General features: G+C 29.8%; 1 protein-coding gene across 1 annotated transcript in view; it reads right to left on the reverse strand.

The window, feature by feature from the left end:
- The window catches only part of LOC123010940 (synapsin), a 54,902-nt gene extending 37,708 nt beyond the window's left edge, over positions 1-17,194 (reverse strand). Inside the window, exons 1-2 of the mRNA XM_044408145.1 lie at positions 17,189-17,194; positions 16,735-16,962 (exon numbers count right to left, since the gene is read on the reverse strand). Of these exons, the coding sequence (XP_044264080.1) occupies positions 16,735-16,962; positions 17,189-17,194 (234 nt within the window). The remainder of the gene's footprint in view (positions 1-16,734; positions 16,963-17,188) is intronic.
- Positions 17,195-18,942: the final 1,748 nt, after the last annotated feature.

Consider the following 18,942-nt stretch of genomic DNA (forward strand, 5'->3'; position numbering starts at 1 on the left):
TGCATAATTTTGATTTTCCATATTTTGGCACTATTTGTCAAATAATAAGTCACTGTCGAGTTTATTGAGAAACAATTTTGACATTTTTGATTTCCATAACAAACTATGTGAAAACGGGTGTGGCTAGTAATAAATTTTCTGTAGTCTTAAAAAAAGTCCATAACTTGAAAATTATTAAATTTATGTACAGGGAATGTTAATACAGATCAATGCACAATTAAATTCTCTTCTATATAGTAAAATAAAAATTGGGGTATTTTATTTGAAAAAATTGAGTTATGAGTATTTGAATTATTACAAAAGTAACCCCTTAAATTTCAGGATATGTTTTTTTTTCAAAATTTGAAAACACTAGGAAAAAGATCTAAGCTTTCTCTTTCAAACGGCAAAAAACGAATTCAAAATCTTAAAAAATGGCAGAGTTGCCAATTATTAAAGTGGAAGGTGCAGATCCAAAAATTTTTGAAAAACTCCAAATATTTCAAAAACGGCTATATTTAGGTATAAGGAAAGCTGATGAAAACTTCCTTAAAATTGCCCGATTAATCCAAAAAGGCAGTAAAAATATACCTTTCTATTTAAAATAAGAAAGTTGAGACCGACTTTCGGTATAAGCAGAAGTGCCACCATCTTGAAAATATTTTCATTTAGGAGGACTTAATGGTTTATGGCTATGTACCAATTTTCAAATAAATACTATTATTCGAACTCCCAATACTTCTAATGTGGGGTTTTGACAGAACACCCTGTATACTATTACACGTTCGCAATGTTAATTTATATTGATTTGAGATTGTTGATAATATCGTCGTTGCCACAGTAATTTTCTACAGAATTTTGATAAATTTTCGAAAATAATCACAATTTTTATTCAAATTTAATTACGTAATAATTTTCCTATTTTTTACAAGTGAGAAACAAATAAATTATTGTACATATAAGCAAGGTAACCGTTTTTACTGCCTCAAGGAGGTGACAGGCTCGTCTACGGCGCTTCCATTTGGCAGTAAAAACCGTTTTACCTTGCTAATACTGTAAAATACTGTAATAGAATTGCACTTAAATGTATGTACATCTTAAAATCTTTAAAAATGTATGATTATGGGAGCGGTAATAAAATTATTATTCATGTTTGACGTTAATTCTTTAAACAAAGAAAGAATAAAAAAAATCTAATTGGTGGAATACGAGTGGAAAAGCGACTTTCCTGTCAACCGCCTTTTTAAAATAAAAGGAAACTTTTCGATCCTTTTCCATGTTGGTTAAACCTTAATTTAGGGTTTAAAAACACCGTATATTTCAAAAACGTCTTTCCATAATAATTTTTTCTAATTTAATTTTTTTTATTTTTGAGGCGAAATAGGCCAAAAACATTTGATTTCTATGTAAAAAAAATCTGTGTTACAACTGAACCTCACTGACAAATTTTGAGCCAAGAAGCTCAATTTAAAATAATAAACAGAACAGAAACTTTTGCTTTGCCTTTTGGTTTTAATTTTAATTTTTTTGAAAACACTGCTCATACAGAACCTAATTTGCTTTAAAAAAGTCCGCGACACCATATCTCTATCTTAGGTTTAGATTTAAATAGCTTTTTAAATACGCCATCACAGATACAAACGAAATGTTTTCATCACTAAAGCAGTTTTATCTGTCTATAGGGATGAAATCGTTGAAGATAGAAAGAAGTATGATGTAAAGGATTACATAATCCTTTTAGTGTGTTTTAAATTAAACCCATAACAAGAAAAAATAAAAATATTGGAAAGTGGATTTATAGCTAAACAAAACCATAAACGACTAAGTGAATCAACAAAATACAAGGTGTTTCACACAACTTTAAGAGGTTTGCGCCTAATGTACGCACCCAAATATACAAAATTTACAAAACACTAGATACAAAAAATACAGACTTAATAATTTAATTTTTGGAAACCCATGACAGTAGTTGTCAAACTAATCACTGTTTCATTAATAGTCATAAACTGTAATTTTTCAGAGACAATTATCATTTGATCTATTAAGAGACGGCATGAATATGATTCTAGTTTAACTATCTTAATCACTAACTAAAAATGTGGTAATTTTTGAAAGAGTGAACAAACTAAAAAAGATTATCCAACTTTCCAAAATTTGTAATCGAGTCCGTATCGGAATATGTATTATTGATTGCATGTTACAGGCGCAGGCCTCGTAAAATTATGTGAAACACTCTGTATTAAACACCTTTGTATTGACACATTATTTATAAAATTATATGGAAACGAAAACGAGCCATTGATTTTTGGTGACAGCCTAAATTATTCATATATCAATCCGCGTCAATACAATTATTGAAAGTAAAACTAGCTGAATTATAAAGGGAAAAATATTCAGTTTGTATTCATACATGAAAACAATTATTTTAAAAATAAAATTACAACAGCATATTTATGTCTTGACTGTAATATAAATTAAACCCATCAACATTTTTTGTAACCGGGGCAATTAAGTGAAGATGGTGGAGCGTAAATACAAGTACATTGCATTTTTTGTAATCTAGAGCTAATTTTATTTCATATAAATTCAGGAAATTCCCAATTAACAACAAACGTCAACTAAATTTTCAAATAAGCCCAACACCACATAAAGTGAGGGATTGTAATTTTAATTGGTGTTTTTAAAACTGGTGTTATTTGTGAAAACGTTTTACTCTGTATAAAATTTATGTGTGTTTATTAATGGCTTCTTCTGCTTTTGGATTTAATCCAAATTAAGGTGATTCACTTTTTAAGATGGAAACAATATAAGAAAAACATTTTTTCTTAGTAAAAGGAATCAGAACGTTCTACTATAAATTGACTCATATTTATCGGTAATTATTTATAACCAGTTGGTAATGCGTCTGCTGATTTGACTTGAGTCATTTTCATTAAAATAGAAAAGAAAATGGAAAATATTGCTCAATGCGCAGGTCTATAAATATCAATTTTATTAAGGATTTACTACCTACAATATAGTTGCTCTTTGTATCAAATGCGAATTCTCGGGTTTGTTTGTGTTGAGACTATCAATTCTTCATCATAAAAACCACTATGTATATGGGGTAATTTTAAAATTTGCCATTATTAATTCAACAAGTAGTTGTATTGATAATTTGAAATTGAGGTTGTCTTCTTATCACTGGAAAGTGATTTGATTTTTACTGATAAAGCGTCAAACTCGTCAACAGTTAGATAAACTTTCTGTTCATAAAACCAACTCTGGACACAAAATATGTATTCTCAAAAGTGAAATTACTTAAGATCATTCCAATTGTAAGTCATTAACTCATTAGTGATAAAAAAACTTCGAAAATTTGAATTCTTTTGTCGTAAGTTTCTTATTTTGAACTATACATTATTACATTATGTTTTTTTATATTTTTTTTTTAGATACTCTCAAAAAATCTCTGTACACAAACTTTTAAATAAATACTAGCTTGTACGATGCAGTGTATTTCAAATATTAATCGTATCAATCATCTATTAAGTTCGTTTATTGTTACACATTTATTGATAATTATGGAGACCATAATATTACAAACATAATCCCTTCGATACAATCATAATACGTTAGATACAAACCACGATACTTAATACAAACTCATAGTGACATTTGAGTTTTTGACACCAAGTTTGATACATTGGTTATTGAAACGTTTCCAAACTGGATTTTCTGCCCAATTGAAACTTTCTTGTACAGGTTTTTTTCTACATACCCTCTGAGAACCTTGCTTGGCTCCCATCCGCCCCGTTCTTGCAAATAAAAAATGTTTCCACCGGCGGTTAACAAGGTAAGTAGATGATACGATAAAGGTTGAAATATATCTCGAATTTTAGCGATTTAAACCATCTTGGAAGCTGCGCAGGTGACTTGGTTACGCCTCGTCACCTAGCAACGTTCTTGATTATTATAAATCGCATAATATTCTCGTTATATTAATAGCTATTTTTCGTGAAGTATTCATAATTACAAACCATTAGCACAAATATTTATTTATTCAACGAGTTTAAGTGTAAATCAGACGCTTTTTTTACGAGTGGATTTTTAAACCACGAGTGTTAACGAGTAGAATTAATGGTAGAACGACAAGTAATTTCGCACAGTAATCAGATAAAATCCAAAAAAACAGTTATTGATAGCATACACATTTATTGATAGCATACCTATACATTATTATAAACATTATAATCCCAACAAATTATTTCATATTAAAATTAAACGTACAACTACTACAATTACTAATTGTAATTCCGCTGGCTTCTTTGGTAGTAGCGCTAACAGAAACTGTTGCTGAATTCAACGTAAATCTTCCGGCGTCTTCCCTAGTTTTTTTTTCTGTAATTTTTTTACTAATTTTACAACTCTTCCTCACACCTGCTTTTATACATAGTATGAGAATACTTTATGCAATTTTTTATTATAACTGCAATACTGGAAATAAATTACGCACTAAAAACTTAGAAATAATTTTTGGCGTGATAAATCGAGAGGGCATAATAATTGTTTACGTTCTTCTCGCGTCTACGTCCGTCGTTGCATTGAGTCGTGTCAGCAAAAATCGAGAAAAAATGAGTGAAAATCGCCGTTTAAAGCACACGTGCGAAAACAGGCGATTAAGACACACCGAGCTTTAAAGGTTGTCAAGGAAACAAGGTATATAGGTAACATTATAACTTCATCTCTATCTTTATTGAAAATAAATTATTGAATTAACAACATAACTAATTAAGGTAGAAATTCAAGGTACAATATGCATTATGAGATATCTGAATCTGTTTAGCTCCCGATTTTGTCTTTTGGCTTTCAGTAACATTACGTCGACCATTATGTGATGCAGATGATCTAGACACATAGTTTATTTCCCCATTAGCAGGAACTGAGAAGTAGTATTTTCACCACTGTACCATTCCAGCAATGAGTTTTGATACCTTCGTCTTGTTTGCGATGGATTCTTCAATGTAAGTCGCTGCAACTGTAGAAGACTTCCAACCAACTTGATGCTTATGTCCATTCCGAATTTGCCATAATTTTAGCAGACGTTCGCCTGAAAAAATACCAACATTAATCCTTAATTAATTTATAGAATGGCTGATGTAAACAACCTAAGTGCATGACCAGTGTATTTGTCAGGGTCTGGCAGATTTAACAACATGGCGAATACATCTGCCAGATTCATATTTTAAATATACTCTGTCGGTGGTAACATTACTTGGGCGGAGAGAAAGATACTTTTTAAACAACTGAACGTATGGTATGCCACCATCACAATCTACAATAACGAATTTCCGGCCTTTGCCCGTTTTTAATTTAATGGACGACTGTTGACCACCAACATAGAACTTTCTTCTTTAACATCAGGCATCCGCAAATCACACATTTCTTGTCTCCTATACGAACCAAAAATTCCACAAATGGTGACAACCTGAATTTTGAAAGCATTATCTGACTTTTTTTAGAGAAAATTCATACACTTACCTTTAAAAACAAGAAAAAAAAATTCGTAAATCTTCGTTCGTAAACAATTTAAATAATAAAACAATAAAAATTAATTATATTAATTTAATTTAATTTAATCAACTCACCATTTCCAACATACTTTCTTAAATAGACCTACAAAATTTTATCCTTGGTAGTATCAAATGAGAACATGCTGGAAAAAATATTAAAAAAATTCTTTGTTTAATCGTTCTCCACATAAATTATATTAAAGTTATTTTTGAGGTAAAGCGTACGCCACTGATGTGTTCGTAAATAGTATTAGCACAGGTAGTGGAAACCATGGTATTGATTTGATGATAATGTACTTGATCATTGCAACAATTCATAAAAGCCGTAAGCGGCACGGATCAAGGGGGTTTTGCCCCTAAAAGATATAAACGTAAAAAGGGTACAGTTTGTCTTCTTTTATCCTTGGGAAGCTGTAATAAAATTTTGTCGGTCTAATTAAGAATCAGCCTGTATAAGCAAGCATCAACGTTTCATCTACACTTATGGCTTATTTCAGTTCCATCCACTTTACAAACTTTTCATATTCTTTCATGTATGCGTCTTTTGTTTGTTTGTTTCTATCGTGCAAAAAACGTTATAAGCATCATGTTAAGGACTACCGATCTCAGACAATAAACAATTGCCTTCGATCGGTAAAATGTCCCTACCGTTCTATATACTTAATATACTAATATTGCACTTACACTTTTGTGTAATTGTTTTACTATTTTATTTCTTAAACCATTTGGTTCGGAGTTGAAATTAATTTACAGGAATAAATTGTAGACAGGCTACGGCCGGACTTGACCGGTAAATCTTATCTTCCGGACTCGTTTGTAATTATGTAAACGCTAGTTACCAATTCAGTATTTTAAAAATGATTTTAACGGTTGAACAAAAATATACAGGGTGCGCCAGAACTCGCGCTCCAGAGAAAAATTTCAAGTGAAATAAGATACCAGGAACATGAAAAAAATGTTTAAAAAATTCTATCTGTCAAAAAATTTTGACATATATTTTTTGACATTTGACATTTTTTCATGTCTATTTAATGATACTGATGATCTTGTATATGTTTTTTACAATTATTTAGTAAAGGTACAAAAATTTTGCCAATAAAAGCCACAAATAACATTGAACAGAGTTACAATTAAGGATACAGCTTCCTTGTTTCCTCTTGTAATAGCCTGTAGCAAAAAAACTTGGAAAATTATTTTTCCAACAGAAATAAATGCAAAATTTAAACTCTCATAACTTCGAAATTTTTATACATAAAATTTGTTTAACATTTTTTCCATGTTCCTGGTATCTTACCTTATATGGCATTTTTCTCTGGGGAGTGAGTTCTAGCGCACCTGTATATATTTATATATGATAATAATCTATTTTGGAACTTTAACCACCTGTAACTTTTTAAATATTTTCTAGTTACGAAATTTTTGTTTATGTATCTACAGCAAATAAGTTTTGAACAATGAGTTCGACGTTTCACGCATGATGGCATGTATTTGTATGTATGTATTTGAATATGTAAAACTCACAATCGTTCGCCAAGTTAATTAGTTAAATAAAGACTTCATAATCAACTTTCCCTTTAAATAATTAAATCAATTTTCTTTATTTTTGATGCAATACCTATAAAAATTAGTAATGTAAATGTCAAAATAATCTACAGGTAACAATAAATACAATAATTGGTATGTACTTCAAAAAGGGGAAAATTAGTTTTTTTTTAAGTAATAATAATGTAGATAAACAGGAGTAGTAACTAAAAACGTTAACTATGAGAATCAGTAAATACCTTATGAACTTGACCTGCGTTAACCTTCTTCGGCAAGATGCAGGTCAACGTTTTACTAACGGTGTTACAATTTTATTCTAGTGCACAATTAATCAGATTAGACTTTGTGCCTATTTATTAAAGAAATGACAAAAATAAAGAAAAGATAAAAAGTAGACATCTAATAAATATGTATTACACTATTTATTTATAGCAGGGTATAAAAAGTATGGAACCAAACGTTTTCTGCTTAAACTCTCTTTTTTTTGGAAAACTAATAGGTTTTTCTTTCTGAAGATTATAAATTATGATCTAAGGATTACAAGTATCAACTTTATATTTAATTGTTATTAAAAAAATTACCTAAGTTGCCATTTTGACAAAAAAATCGTATAAGTTAAAAACAAAACAAAATTTCATTCTCAAAATACGATCACATTTTTATAATACTCTAATTTATATTAATTATTATTTTCTGGAGGCAAATGATTAATTTTTATTTACCTTGTAGGTATATTTTTAATTTTTTAAAATCTCCACTTTACACAGTGTTTTCATAAATATCTGTATACTTTTTTTTTATTCATTTTTTATGATTTATGATGAAAAGATAATTTATGATTTTTAACACCTCATTCCTCAATTTGTTAATTTTAGGTTTGTATCCTGAGAACCATACGGGCTGTTTCAAAACTCGCGCCCCAAAGAAAAATGCCATGTAAAAGGTAAGATACCAGGAACATGGAAAAATCTTTAAAAATTTATACCTATAAAAATTTCGTAATTACTTATGGGAGTTTAAATTTTACACTGTGATTTTGTTTACCTATTTTTATTAGAAAAATTATTTTTTAAGTTTTACAAACACTCTCATTGATCACAATGTAGTTTGTGACACGAGCCACGCTGTGGCGAGTGTTGCAGTGCACGAGTATCACAATGAGAGGCTGAACACGTGTTTTTCTATACTATTTTTTAAATTGAGCGCTTTTTAAAGTATATTGCATAAAATGTTGTCAAAAACAGTGTTATAAAGTTTCATTTTGTGCAACTGTGTTCAGCTCATTGTGACACCGAATTAAAAAAATTGTTTAAAAAATGAATAAAGGGCAAAATAAATTTATTAGGTCATTTATGGTCCAAAAATAAAATTGTTTCCCAATTTCAAATTATTTATTATCGGGTACCGGTTTCGGCTAATTTGGCCTTCATCAGCCCTACCTACAAAAAATTATTATTACATAGTTCGATCCCACTCTACTTTGACGTAAGTCGGTAAGTTAGTAGAGTGTGATCGAAAAATGATTCATTATATTACTTATTCAACATTCACTGTAACGTTCTTATGGATGTTGGTTAATGCCAATCCTCATAATAGTACCTATATTAAAAAACAAGTTTCACAAGATCAGTCTTGAAGCACGAATTCAAGTTTCAAAAACGAGTGGCACAATCACAAGTTATTTTAAAAAAGGAGTGCTTCAAGGTTTTATGAAACGAGTTTTTTTGTAATTTGTTTTCTTTATGTCGTTTTTGAACATTTTTTTTTATTTTAATCGATTTAGGGATTGTTGTGTGTTTTAAAGGTTAAAATTTGATCTAATAGTCTTTTGTATTATCCCAATTTGTTTTATCCCACTTTAGAAGTATTGGGAGTTGGAATAATAGTATTTATTTGAAAATTGGTACATAGCCATAAACCGTTAAGTCCTCCTAAATGAAAATATTTTCAAGATGGCGGCACTTCCGCTTATACCGGAAGTCGGTCTTAACTTTCTTATTTTAAATGGAAAGGTATATTTTTTACTGCGTTATTGGATTAATCGGGTTATTTTAAGGGAGTTTTCATCAGCTTACCCTATACTTAAATTTAGCCGTTTTTGAAATACTTAGAGTTTTTCAAAAATTTTTGGATCCTTACCTTCCACTTCAAAAATCGGTAACTCTGCTATTTTTTAAAATTTTGAGTTCGTTTTATTGGCGTTTGAAAGAGAAAGCTTAGATCCTTTTTCAGGGGTTTTCAAATTTTGAAAAAAAAATATCCTAAACATCCTAAAATTTTAAGGTTACTTTTGTAATAATTCAAATACTCATAACTCAATTTTTTCAAATGAAATACCCCAATTTTTATTTTACTAAATAGAAGAGAATTTAATTGTGCATGATTTGTATTAACATTCCCTATACCTAAATTTAATAATTTTCAAGTTATGGACTTTTTTTAAAGACTACAGAAAATTTATTACTAGCCACACCCGTTTTCACATAGTTTGCTATGGAAATCAAAAATGTCAAAATTGTTTTGTAATAAACGTCGACAGTGACTTATTATTTGATAAATAGTGCCAAAATATGGTGAATCAAAGTTATGCAAACTTAATTATTATTGATAGGTTCTACCATGCGATCATTATTTAAAGCTAACAAGTAAAAAAAAATTATTTTTGTTTTATGAACGACATCATAATTGTGTTACACTCTCCATAAATACAAAGTAAATTAATTAAATCTAAATTGAGTAGCTTTGACTCTCTATATTTTGGCACTATTTGTTAAATAATAAGTCACTGTCGACGTTTATTGAGACACAATTTTGACATTTTTGATTTCCATTGCAAACTATACGAAAATGAATGTGGCGTAATAGATTTTCGGCAGTCTTAACAAAAAGTCACCATACCTTAAAAATTATTAAATTTAGGTATAGGGAATACAGAACGATGCAGAATTAAATTCTCTTCCAAAAATTGGGGTATTTCATTTGGAAAAATTGAGTTATAGGTATTTGAATTATTACAAAAGTAACCTTAAAATTTTATAGTTTGTTAATTTATTTTCAAAATTTGAAATTACCTGAAGAAAGATCTAAACTTTCACTTTCAAACGCCAAAAAAACGAATTCAAAATTTTAAAAAATAGCAGAGTTACCGATTTTTAAAGTGGAAGGTGCAGATGCAAAAATTTTTGAAAAACTCCAAATACTTCAAAAACGGCTAAATTTAGGTATAGGAAAAGATGATGAAAACTCTCTTAAAATAACCCGATTAATCCAAAAACTCAGTAAAAATATAGCTTTCCATTTAAAATAAGAAAGTTGAGACAGACTTCCGGTATAACCGGAAGTGCCGCCATCTTGAAAATATTTTCATTTAGGTGGTCTTAATGCATTATGGCTATGTACCAATTTTCAAAAAAATATGATTATTCGAACTCCCAATACTTTTAATGTGGTGTTTAGACGGAACACCCTGTACAATATAATACAGAAAATCTTGCCTGTATGCCCCACTGAAATACGTGAAATCAAAATCGTGCACATCAATGTGCTTTGCGAACCTAAAAATTTTCGTAAAATATTCCGTCAATTAATGACTATTAACACATCGCACCTGATAATGTCGCATTCTGTAATATGTATGATGTATAGAATCAAAATGGAGGGAAATTTAAGACGTTTCAGGATTGAAAAACTGCGTCCTTTTAAAAAGTGACTATTGACAAAACGAACACCCTTAAAAAAACCTGTTGGTGAAAAGTTTCTTTAAAAAAATTAAGACAACTGGCACTTCGCGTAAAGATAACTCATTTATACAAAACAACAACATCTCTTTCTTCAAAACGATTTCTCGAAAGTAATTTAATTTCCGAGGTAACTGCAATGAAAATGAAATGGCATAATTTAAAATAGATAAAAGAGAAACAGTTACAATATTGGACACTTGAGCGTCTACATTTTAACCAATTTAATTTAATAAACAAGATTTAAACCTCTGTTAACTCTAGAATATCTATACACATAAATTAAAGCGTTTGTCGCGGACGACAAAATCTTTTGTGTGTCAAATATTTTGAGAATATCTGGGAGAAAATTTATATTTTATAAGATAAAGTTACGATATTCTTCTCAAGATTTAAACCGCTTAAACACACTGAAAGAAACTAACAACATGTTATTTACTGATACTTTATTGAGGCAATATTTTATGCCCGATTTAATTAAATCTCAATTTACATAGCCATCTGCAGGTCTGCCTATTCACTGGGTTTAATCACAGGTTTAATTAAAACTTTTTCTTACTTTTTCTTGTTCAAAAGGAGTGATGTCCAAACCCAAATATTTTAATGATTTAATTAATTATATATCTATATCATTAACAACATATTATGTTTCATTATAGGAGGTACAAGTATGAAATTTTTTTAATGTCTATAAAGTGGCTTGTTAGTTTGCAATACCTAGTTATCATTATCAATGTCAAATATAAATGTCAAAATTTTATTTGATTCTTGAAACGAAATTATAAAAGAAATTACTTTTTATCTACATTGATAAAGAGGCAGTCCCAAAAATTAGCTTACAAAAATTTTAAAGATCAACAATAATTTTTTCATTGTGTATAAAAATGTATAACTCGGGACCACAACGGCACCATTGCAGCTGCATTTTTTGAGGTGACATAGGTTATAAAAAATTGATTTCTATATAAAGGAACAGTATGTGTTATAAATGGAAACAACTATTTATTTTACACATAAAAAAACAACCAAAAACTTAACATACAAATGTTTCTTGACAACAATCAAAAAAATTTATAGCTTATTCGTTTTTAAATATCGAGCGATCAAGTTAATTTGTAATCGAGTCATCTTTGCATCTGAGAACGTATGTCTGTTTTTGAACTAACTGCAAGGGAAACGTCAAATAAAATAACAAGTCGAAAAGTAAGACGGCAAAATGGGCTAGAATAAGTCGTATAATAATACGAGTAGGACCGTTCTTTTTTGAAGGTAAATTATAAATTTATTATAATCATCACCTTTTTGAAGATGCCATTTTACTTTTCGACTTGTCATTTAACTTGACATTTTACAGACATATGTTTTCAGATTCACGGATGACTCGATTACAAATTATCTTGATCGCTCGATACTACAAACAAATCGAGAATGTTTTAAAATTACGGAGTTTTTTTACATATTATTTTTAAGCAAGTCAATTAAATTCCCATCAACGTCGATAAAAGTTAGCCACCAATTACATGTGCATACTATAAAAAAAAATAATTAAATCTGTAAAACCATTAGATAGTCTTCATTAAATTTAGTATGTTAAGAAGTAATGAGTTTGCGAATACGCGTTTTTCAATTTGTTGTGGATAATTCATTTACTTTATTGTTAGTCATTGTTTTTAATTTCATTTATTATAATTTAACTATACCTAATACAAAACGAATTTTAACAGTAATCCATATTATTACTGTTATATTACATATTATGTTGTAGATCTTTTTGTAAGCATTACGCCCCTCAGATTACGTGCAACGTACTTTTGAATAATAATAAAACAAAAGAAATAGCATATCCATAAACATGTAGTTTTTATATCAAATTGCCTGTATCAAATTTCATAAAAATCGATTACTCCATTAAAAAATTATAAAGGAAAACTAAAATAATTTTTAAACTTTGGCGTCTTCTAATTTTTAAACGATGCAACTTGGTATAGAGCTAAGTTGAATTAAATCGATTTATGTTCATTTGGGTAAGCTCATGTTACTTACTGCTTAATTCCCAACTTTTCGTTACACTCAATCGTATTGTAATATCCGATTAATGAACATTGGTTATTACCAATTATTTTTGTTAAGTGGTGCTGCAATTGAAAATGTTTGTAGTTTTGGTAAATGATAGTGTAAAGCGAGAGATTAATTATTATAAAGCATTATAAAAATTTGACCTAAGCGAAAAATGGTTCAAAATTATCGATGATAAACGGATAAGAATGAAATTAAAAAAAGGATGAGAAAAGGATAAAATTTGTCTAATGATAAAATATAAAACAAAATAATTGAATTGTTGGTATAATACACTTTTTTATTGTATAAATCGGGTATTAAAATACGTAATATCTACCATAAAAATTAAGCATCTTTTCGAAACAATAGTAACGATTTCCAATAAAATGGAAATCTAAAATTTATGATTGTTGTAAAAAAATTATAGTAACTTTATAGCTTTTAATATAACGAGAATATTATGAGATTTGTAATAATCAAGGATGTTGATAGATAACGAGGTGTAGCCGAGTCACCTGCGCAGCGTCCGAGATGGTTTAAAATCACTAATATTCGAGTTATACCGTGCGATCAACAAAAAATTAGAGTAGGCGGTGATTAAACTCGTTCAGATGGCAATCCTGATTTTTGACATCAAATGTCAGCGGAAACTTTGACAAGTTTGCGTTTTATTCCTTTTGAGTAAAATAATGTTCTCTTTAGAACAGAAAATTTTTATTGGTCTACAAGAGGAAAACGGTGGATGGTCATTTTCACTTTCAGTTTATGTGGAAAATTTCCAGCCCAGATTCCCAGCCAATGTGTTGCCAACTGTAGAATTTAATCGACGCCTACTCTAATTTATTTTTTATTTGATCGCACGGTATTTAAACTTTATCGTATCATCTACTTACCTTGTTAAATGCTGGAAAAACATTTTCGATTTGCAAGAACTGGATGGATGGGAGGGATGGGAGTCAAGCAAGGTTCTCATAGAATATGTAGAAAGTTTCAATTGAGCACTCACTTCAATTGAACTCGGTGTCAAAAACTCAAGTTTGTATCTAATGTATTATGATTGTATCGAAGGTACCGTGCGATCAAAAAAATAATAAATTAGAGTACGCGTCGATTAAATTCTACAGTTGGCAAGACATTGGCTGGGAATCTGAGCTGGAAATTTTCCACACAAACTGAAAGGGAAAATGTCCACTCACCGTTTTCGTCTTGTTCAGCAATAAATAAATTGTGCTCTAAAGTGAACATTATTTTACTCAAAAGGAATAAAACGCAAACTTGTCAAAGTTTCCGCTGATATTTGATATCAAAAATGAGTGCCATCTGAAGAACTTTAATCACCGCCTACTCTAATTTATTATTTTTTTGATCGCACGGTATTATGTTTGTACTCATAATATTATGGTCTCCATAATTATCAATAAATGTGTAACATTAAACTAACTTAATAGACGATGATACGATACAGAATACAAAAAGTTATTATCCACAATCACTCTATAAAGAGACTGTATTCCACACTTTAGATGGGTATCAAGTACCACTCTATCCACTAGTGGAATAAAGTAACTTTATTCCACTGTTAGTAACCAGCGCACCGTGTAACAGCTTACTACTACGTTTAACCGAAAGCACATTGGCGTGACGTTTAAATGTCAGTTTAATTTTTAATTAAGTTTGGAATAATTTGGGTCCGTATCCGGTCGAACTGACGTTCTCGCGGTTAAACATTCTAACACACTCTTACAATAAATAACTATTATGCATGATTGAAGTTGCATTTATCAGAAAACAACATCAAACAAATTAGTGGGTATTTATTCTAGGAGTATTATTTAACATAGAGAGAGCAATAATAAATTGGACAGTTTAGGTTAGGAAGTGGCCACTTCCTTATCTTATCAGTTTTCTGATTGGAAAGTAAATTGTCATATACAGGTGTCTCAACGAGTTGAAAAAGTCCATTGGTGATCTTTAAATGGTAGAATTTAAAAAAAAATAAAAAGGACATTGATAGATACTAGCAAGTCTATTGCGTAAAATTATTTTTAACTATACAGCGTGTCTCCAAAATAAGTTACAATACAAACTTGTGTTTTTTTAATGAAACACTATATGTTTCTTAGCGTTTTTGCATGTAGATTTTTATGCCAATGTTTTTAAGCTAAACTTTTATTGGTCGATTTTACTTAAATTTACTAAATATTTTTATTACCGCAAAGAAGAAGGTACAAGCTATAAGATTGTAGGTAATATTTATTTAGTGTGTTACCTTTGCAAAAATAAAAAATATGAAGACATTTGTTAAAAGTTTAATAACCTTAAAAAATTTAATGTAATACCTTATTTATTGTTTTTGCATTTATAAGATTATTAAATTGTCTTTCTAAAATTATTTTCTTTTAGGTGTTTATAATCAATGAATAAAAAGATATTTAACCTTTAACATAAAAAAAATAATTACTATCGTTTCTGTAACCAAAAAGTGCACAGTTGCACAAGAGGTGGAAGAAATATCACTTAACAATCACATTTGTGTTAAATTGAATCAATTATTCTTTATTTTTACAATAGAACAATTTGAACTTCAGTATTTATAACGACTTTTACAATCTCTGGATAAATCAACGGATAAGTGATCCGTTGATTTGTTGCCATAGTATCAACAATGCTCAGATATTGACAGGTATTGTTGCTACAATTAATATTAAAAATGTTAAATATCATTTATCAATTCTAGACATTAGAAGTTTATTTTTTTAGATATACAATTTATCAATCTATTAGATTCAAAAATAAATAATAGGGTGTTCCATTTAAAGTATTTAAGTTATCTAACTTAATTAACTTCTTAATTTATTAATCTTTACAAATGCAAACGCTAAAAAATTGCTACAGCTTTAAATTCTGTACTTTCTTCTTTCCAGAAGTAAGAAAAAAATTGTTTTACTGTCTTAGTTTTTGTGTAATAGATTTTTGAAAAGTGCATGTTTTTGTCAAAAAAACGTCTTATTTCTAATACTAATCGAAATCAACTAATAAAAGTTTAGCGCCAAAACATTGTTTTAGAAGGCTACATGCAAAAATGCCAAGAAACATACGGTGTTTCATTTAAAAAAACACAAGTTTGTATCGTAACTTATTTTTGAGACGTGCTGTATGGTTGAAAATAATTTTAGATGATGCACTAGATTAGTATCTATCTTTGTCCTATACAATTTTTTTTTAATTTTACCATTTAAATGGCACTAATGGACTTTTTCAACTCGCTGAGACACTCTGAATCATATCAGTTGTTAAAACACGTTAAGGCCCACGTATATAAAAGAAATCCCGTAGGCCAGGGTCTCGAAATTTTTAAATTGTCTCAAAATATTACTGTAATTTAATATGTTATGTTTAGAAATGACATTGTAATTTTTTTTTTTTGAAAAAACTGCATGCATCACGCGGCCCATTATTTTCTAATTATTTATTCATTTTACAATGTTTTCACAATTATTTGTTTTTTTGAAAGAATAAAGACTAAATTTTGAATAATACCTCATTTTGAAATAAATAAATAAATTTTTAATTGAATAAATAAATAAATTTTCCGCTACTTATTACGAACTACAGGTTCAAAGAAAACGTAATTTTCCTTGACCATCAACATTGGGGGCCACGCGAAGCGGCCTTTCGAAAGAGGTACCACTTGACGTACTATTAGATTTGAAAAAAGGGTTAGAGGTGGCTGTGTGTACACGCCAATTGGTGGAGAAGAAAAAACAATAATTGACTTGTTTTGGGTTTTTTACAATAATCTCCTAAGTATATCCAAGTTATGGATTTTTTTCAGTTAAAGTTTCCAGTATGTATATTTGTGGTACCTGTGGCTGCGAAGTGACGGGGGGCGCTTTCGAATACGGATCAACTGGCGCTTCGCCATCTTCACACTCCGAGGATAAATCCCCGGAGCTGAAACGTCTTTTCAGGTAATTGACATTAGAGGTAAAGGACTGTCTAAAGCTGCTGAACGAAATGGTGGGGCCGTTTGCGGTGGGGCCGCAGTATTTGCCGCACTCGGAAATTTTGCCGGCTCTGTTTAGCCGCCCCCTCTACACGCCGTCGATCTGGAAAAAGAAGAAAAGAAATTGATCTCGTTGTCAATGCTGATAAAAGCGTTATTGTTAGCTCTTAATAGAAAACACTAATTGTTGGAAGAACGAGCTTAATTGATGGCCATTCCTTATAGGATTTTTATCACACATAATTCTAGATGGATTTTTTATAACTACAAATTACGATTAATCAAAATGTGATGAGTTTGTTTCATTTGTTTACTTCCATTGCGATTTATGTGGGCGAGATTATAGATAAAACGGTAAAAACTTAAATTACATTGGGTAATAGGATTTGTAGTTGTTGCAATGTAACACATGGGAGCTCTTTAAAGGCAATGGTGAAATTTCGTCCGGCGTTTCTGCGCTCTACTGACTTGATAATCACCGTTTAAAACCAGATTATTCGAGGCATGGGTGGATGGGGGTTCCTATTCTCATTTCAAATTACTAATTACAGCTAGCAGCGAGGAACCGCTCATTGTCATCATAACAAAATAAAGATTACATCTTATGTTTTTCTTAATTAATTTTTAAATTAATTCTTGTTGTACTACGAGCGTTAAGTCATAAAAGACGTTTCGACGCGATATTTCCTAAAAAACTTTTCGAACAAGAGTCAGAGATCTAACACAAATAATGGAAGCTAGAATAAAATACTATTATAACTCCTTACAAGAGCAGAGAAAAGGGATCAACGGATAAGAATAGGAGCAGAAGTACACAAGCAAGAGTAACGATTTTTTTCTTAGATATTTTTAAGAAGTTAAGAGTTATATTTTTAAAGCTTACGTTCTGTGGCAAAAGTATCGAACGTAGCGGACTGTTTTATTGGTAATTGTATGATATCGGTCAAGATCAAAGTTCTTTGATGCTAAAGTATCAAAACAAGAGGGACACTCGATCAAAATTGTAAAATAAATGTTCCGGAAAGGCTAAAAGGATTTAGTAAAATAGGTATAAATGAAATGTCTACCGTAACAAGAAATACTTATACAGGGTGCGCCAGAAATCGCGACCCAGAGACAAATGCCATATAAGGTAAGATACCAGGAACATGGAAAAAATGTTAAAAAAAAATTATCTATAAAAATTTCGACGTTATGGGGGTTTAAAGTTCTGCTGTTTAAAGTGCGCTAGTTCTGGCGCACCTTGTATAATAAAAGCCAAAATTATGAATAATCTTATTAAAACTGAATTTATTTTGTTTTGGCATAAATGCTTGAACAGGATTTTTTTTTAAGAAATACACAAGGTCGACGTCATCAACATCGACAAGTTGAGAATTTTGTATTTTTAAAAAGAAAATTGATCTATTCGAGCATTTTTGTCAAAACAAAATATGTATTTTCAGTTTCAATAAATAAGATTATTCCATAATTTTGCCGCTCACTATATAATTAAAAATGTACGTGTTTCTTCTACTTTTTTTTATTATTATTTACAAACTACAAATTTGTGTTCTCTAGCATCACCGCAAGTGTCTAAAAGTAATGAAATAAAATGAGAGAATGCTGTCAACTTACAAGTCAAATTAATTAGCAACTTTTGTTTAATTGGTGTGACATAGCAAGAGGTAAGCTATAAAATTAATTCTCAGTAAGATTTGTGATTTAATGTAAATGAGTAAACAATTCAAACAAAATTGTCGGAAAATTTAATACGACTATTTGACAAAGTTTATCTCAAAAAATCTCGTTGAAGTTAAAAATTGTACACTAATGGTGGATGCGCCGGGTTATGTCGATATTGACACTGTTCCAAATTTAAACGACGCTAATAAATGACATTTTAAGTGGTAAAACATTTAATTTTTTGCAAAAAAATTAATCATGATTTTGTAACTTACGATTTTAGTATTTATTTGTATTTATTTTCGAATGTGCATTAAAACATGCCATTGTTAGGTCAAAGATTCTAATCAAATGTTTGAGTGTGTTGTATTATGATTTTACAAGTTTTTCTGATTTTTGCTTA

The sequence above is a fragment of the Tribolium madens genome, unplaced genomic scaffold (genome assembly GCF_015345945.1).
Source record: "Tribolium madens isolate multiple individuals breed KSU strain unplaced genomic scaffold, Tmad_KSU_1.1 Scaffold_19;HRSCAF=116;Tcas5.2_LG9, whole genome shotgun sequence".
Lineage (NCBI taxonomy): Eukaryota > Metazoa > Arthropoda > Insecta > Coleoptera > Tenebrionidae > Tribolium > Tribolium madens.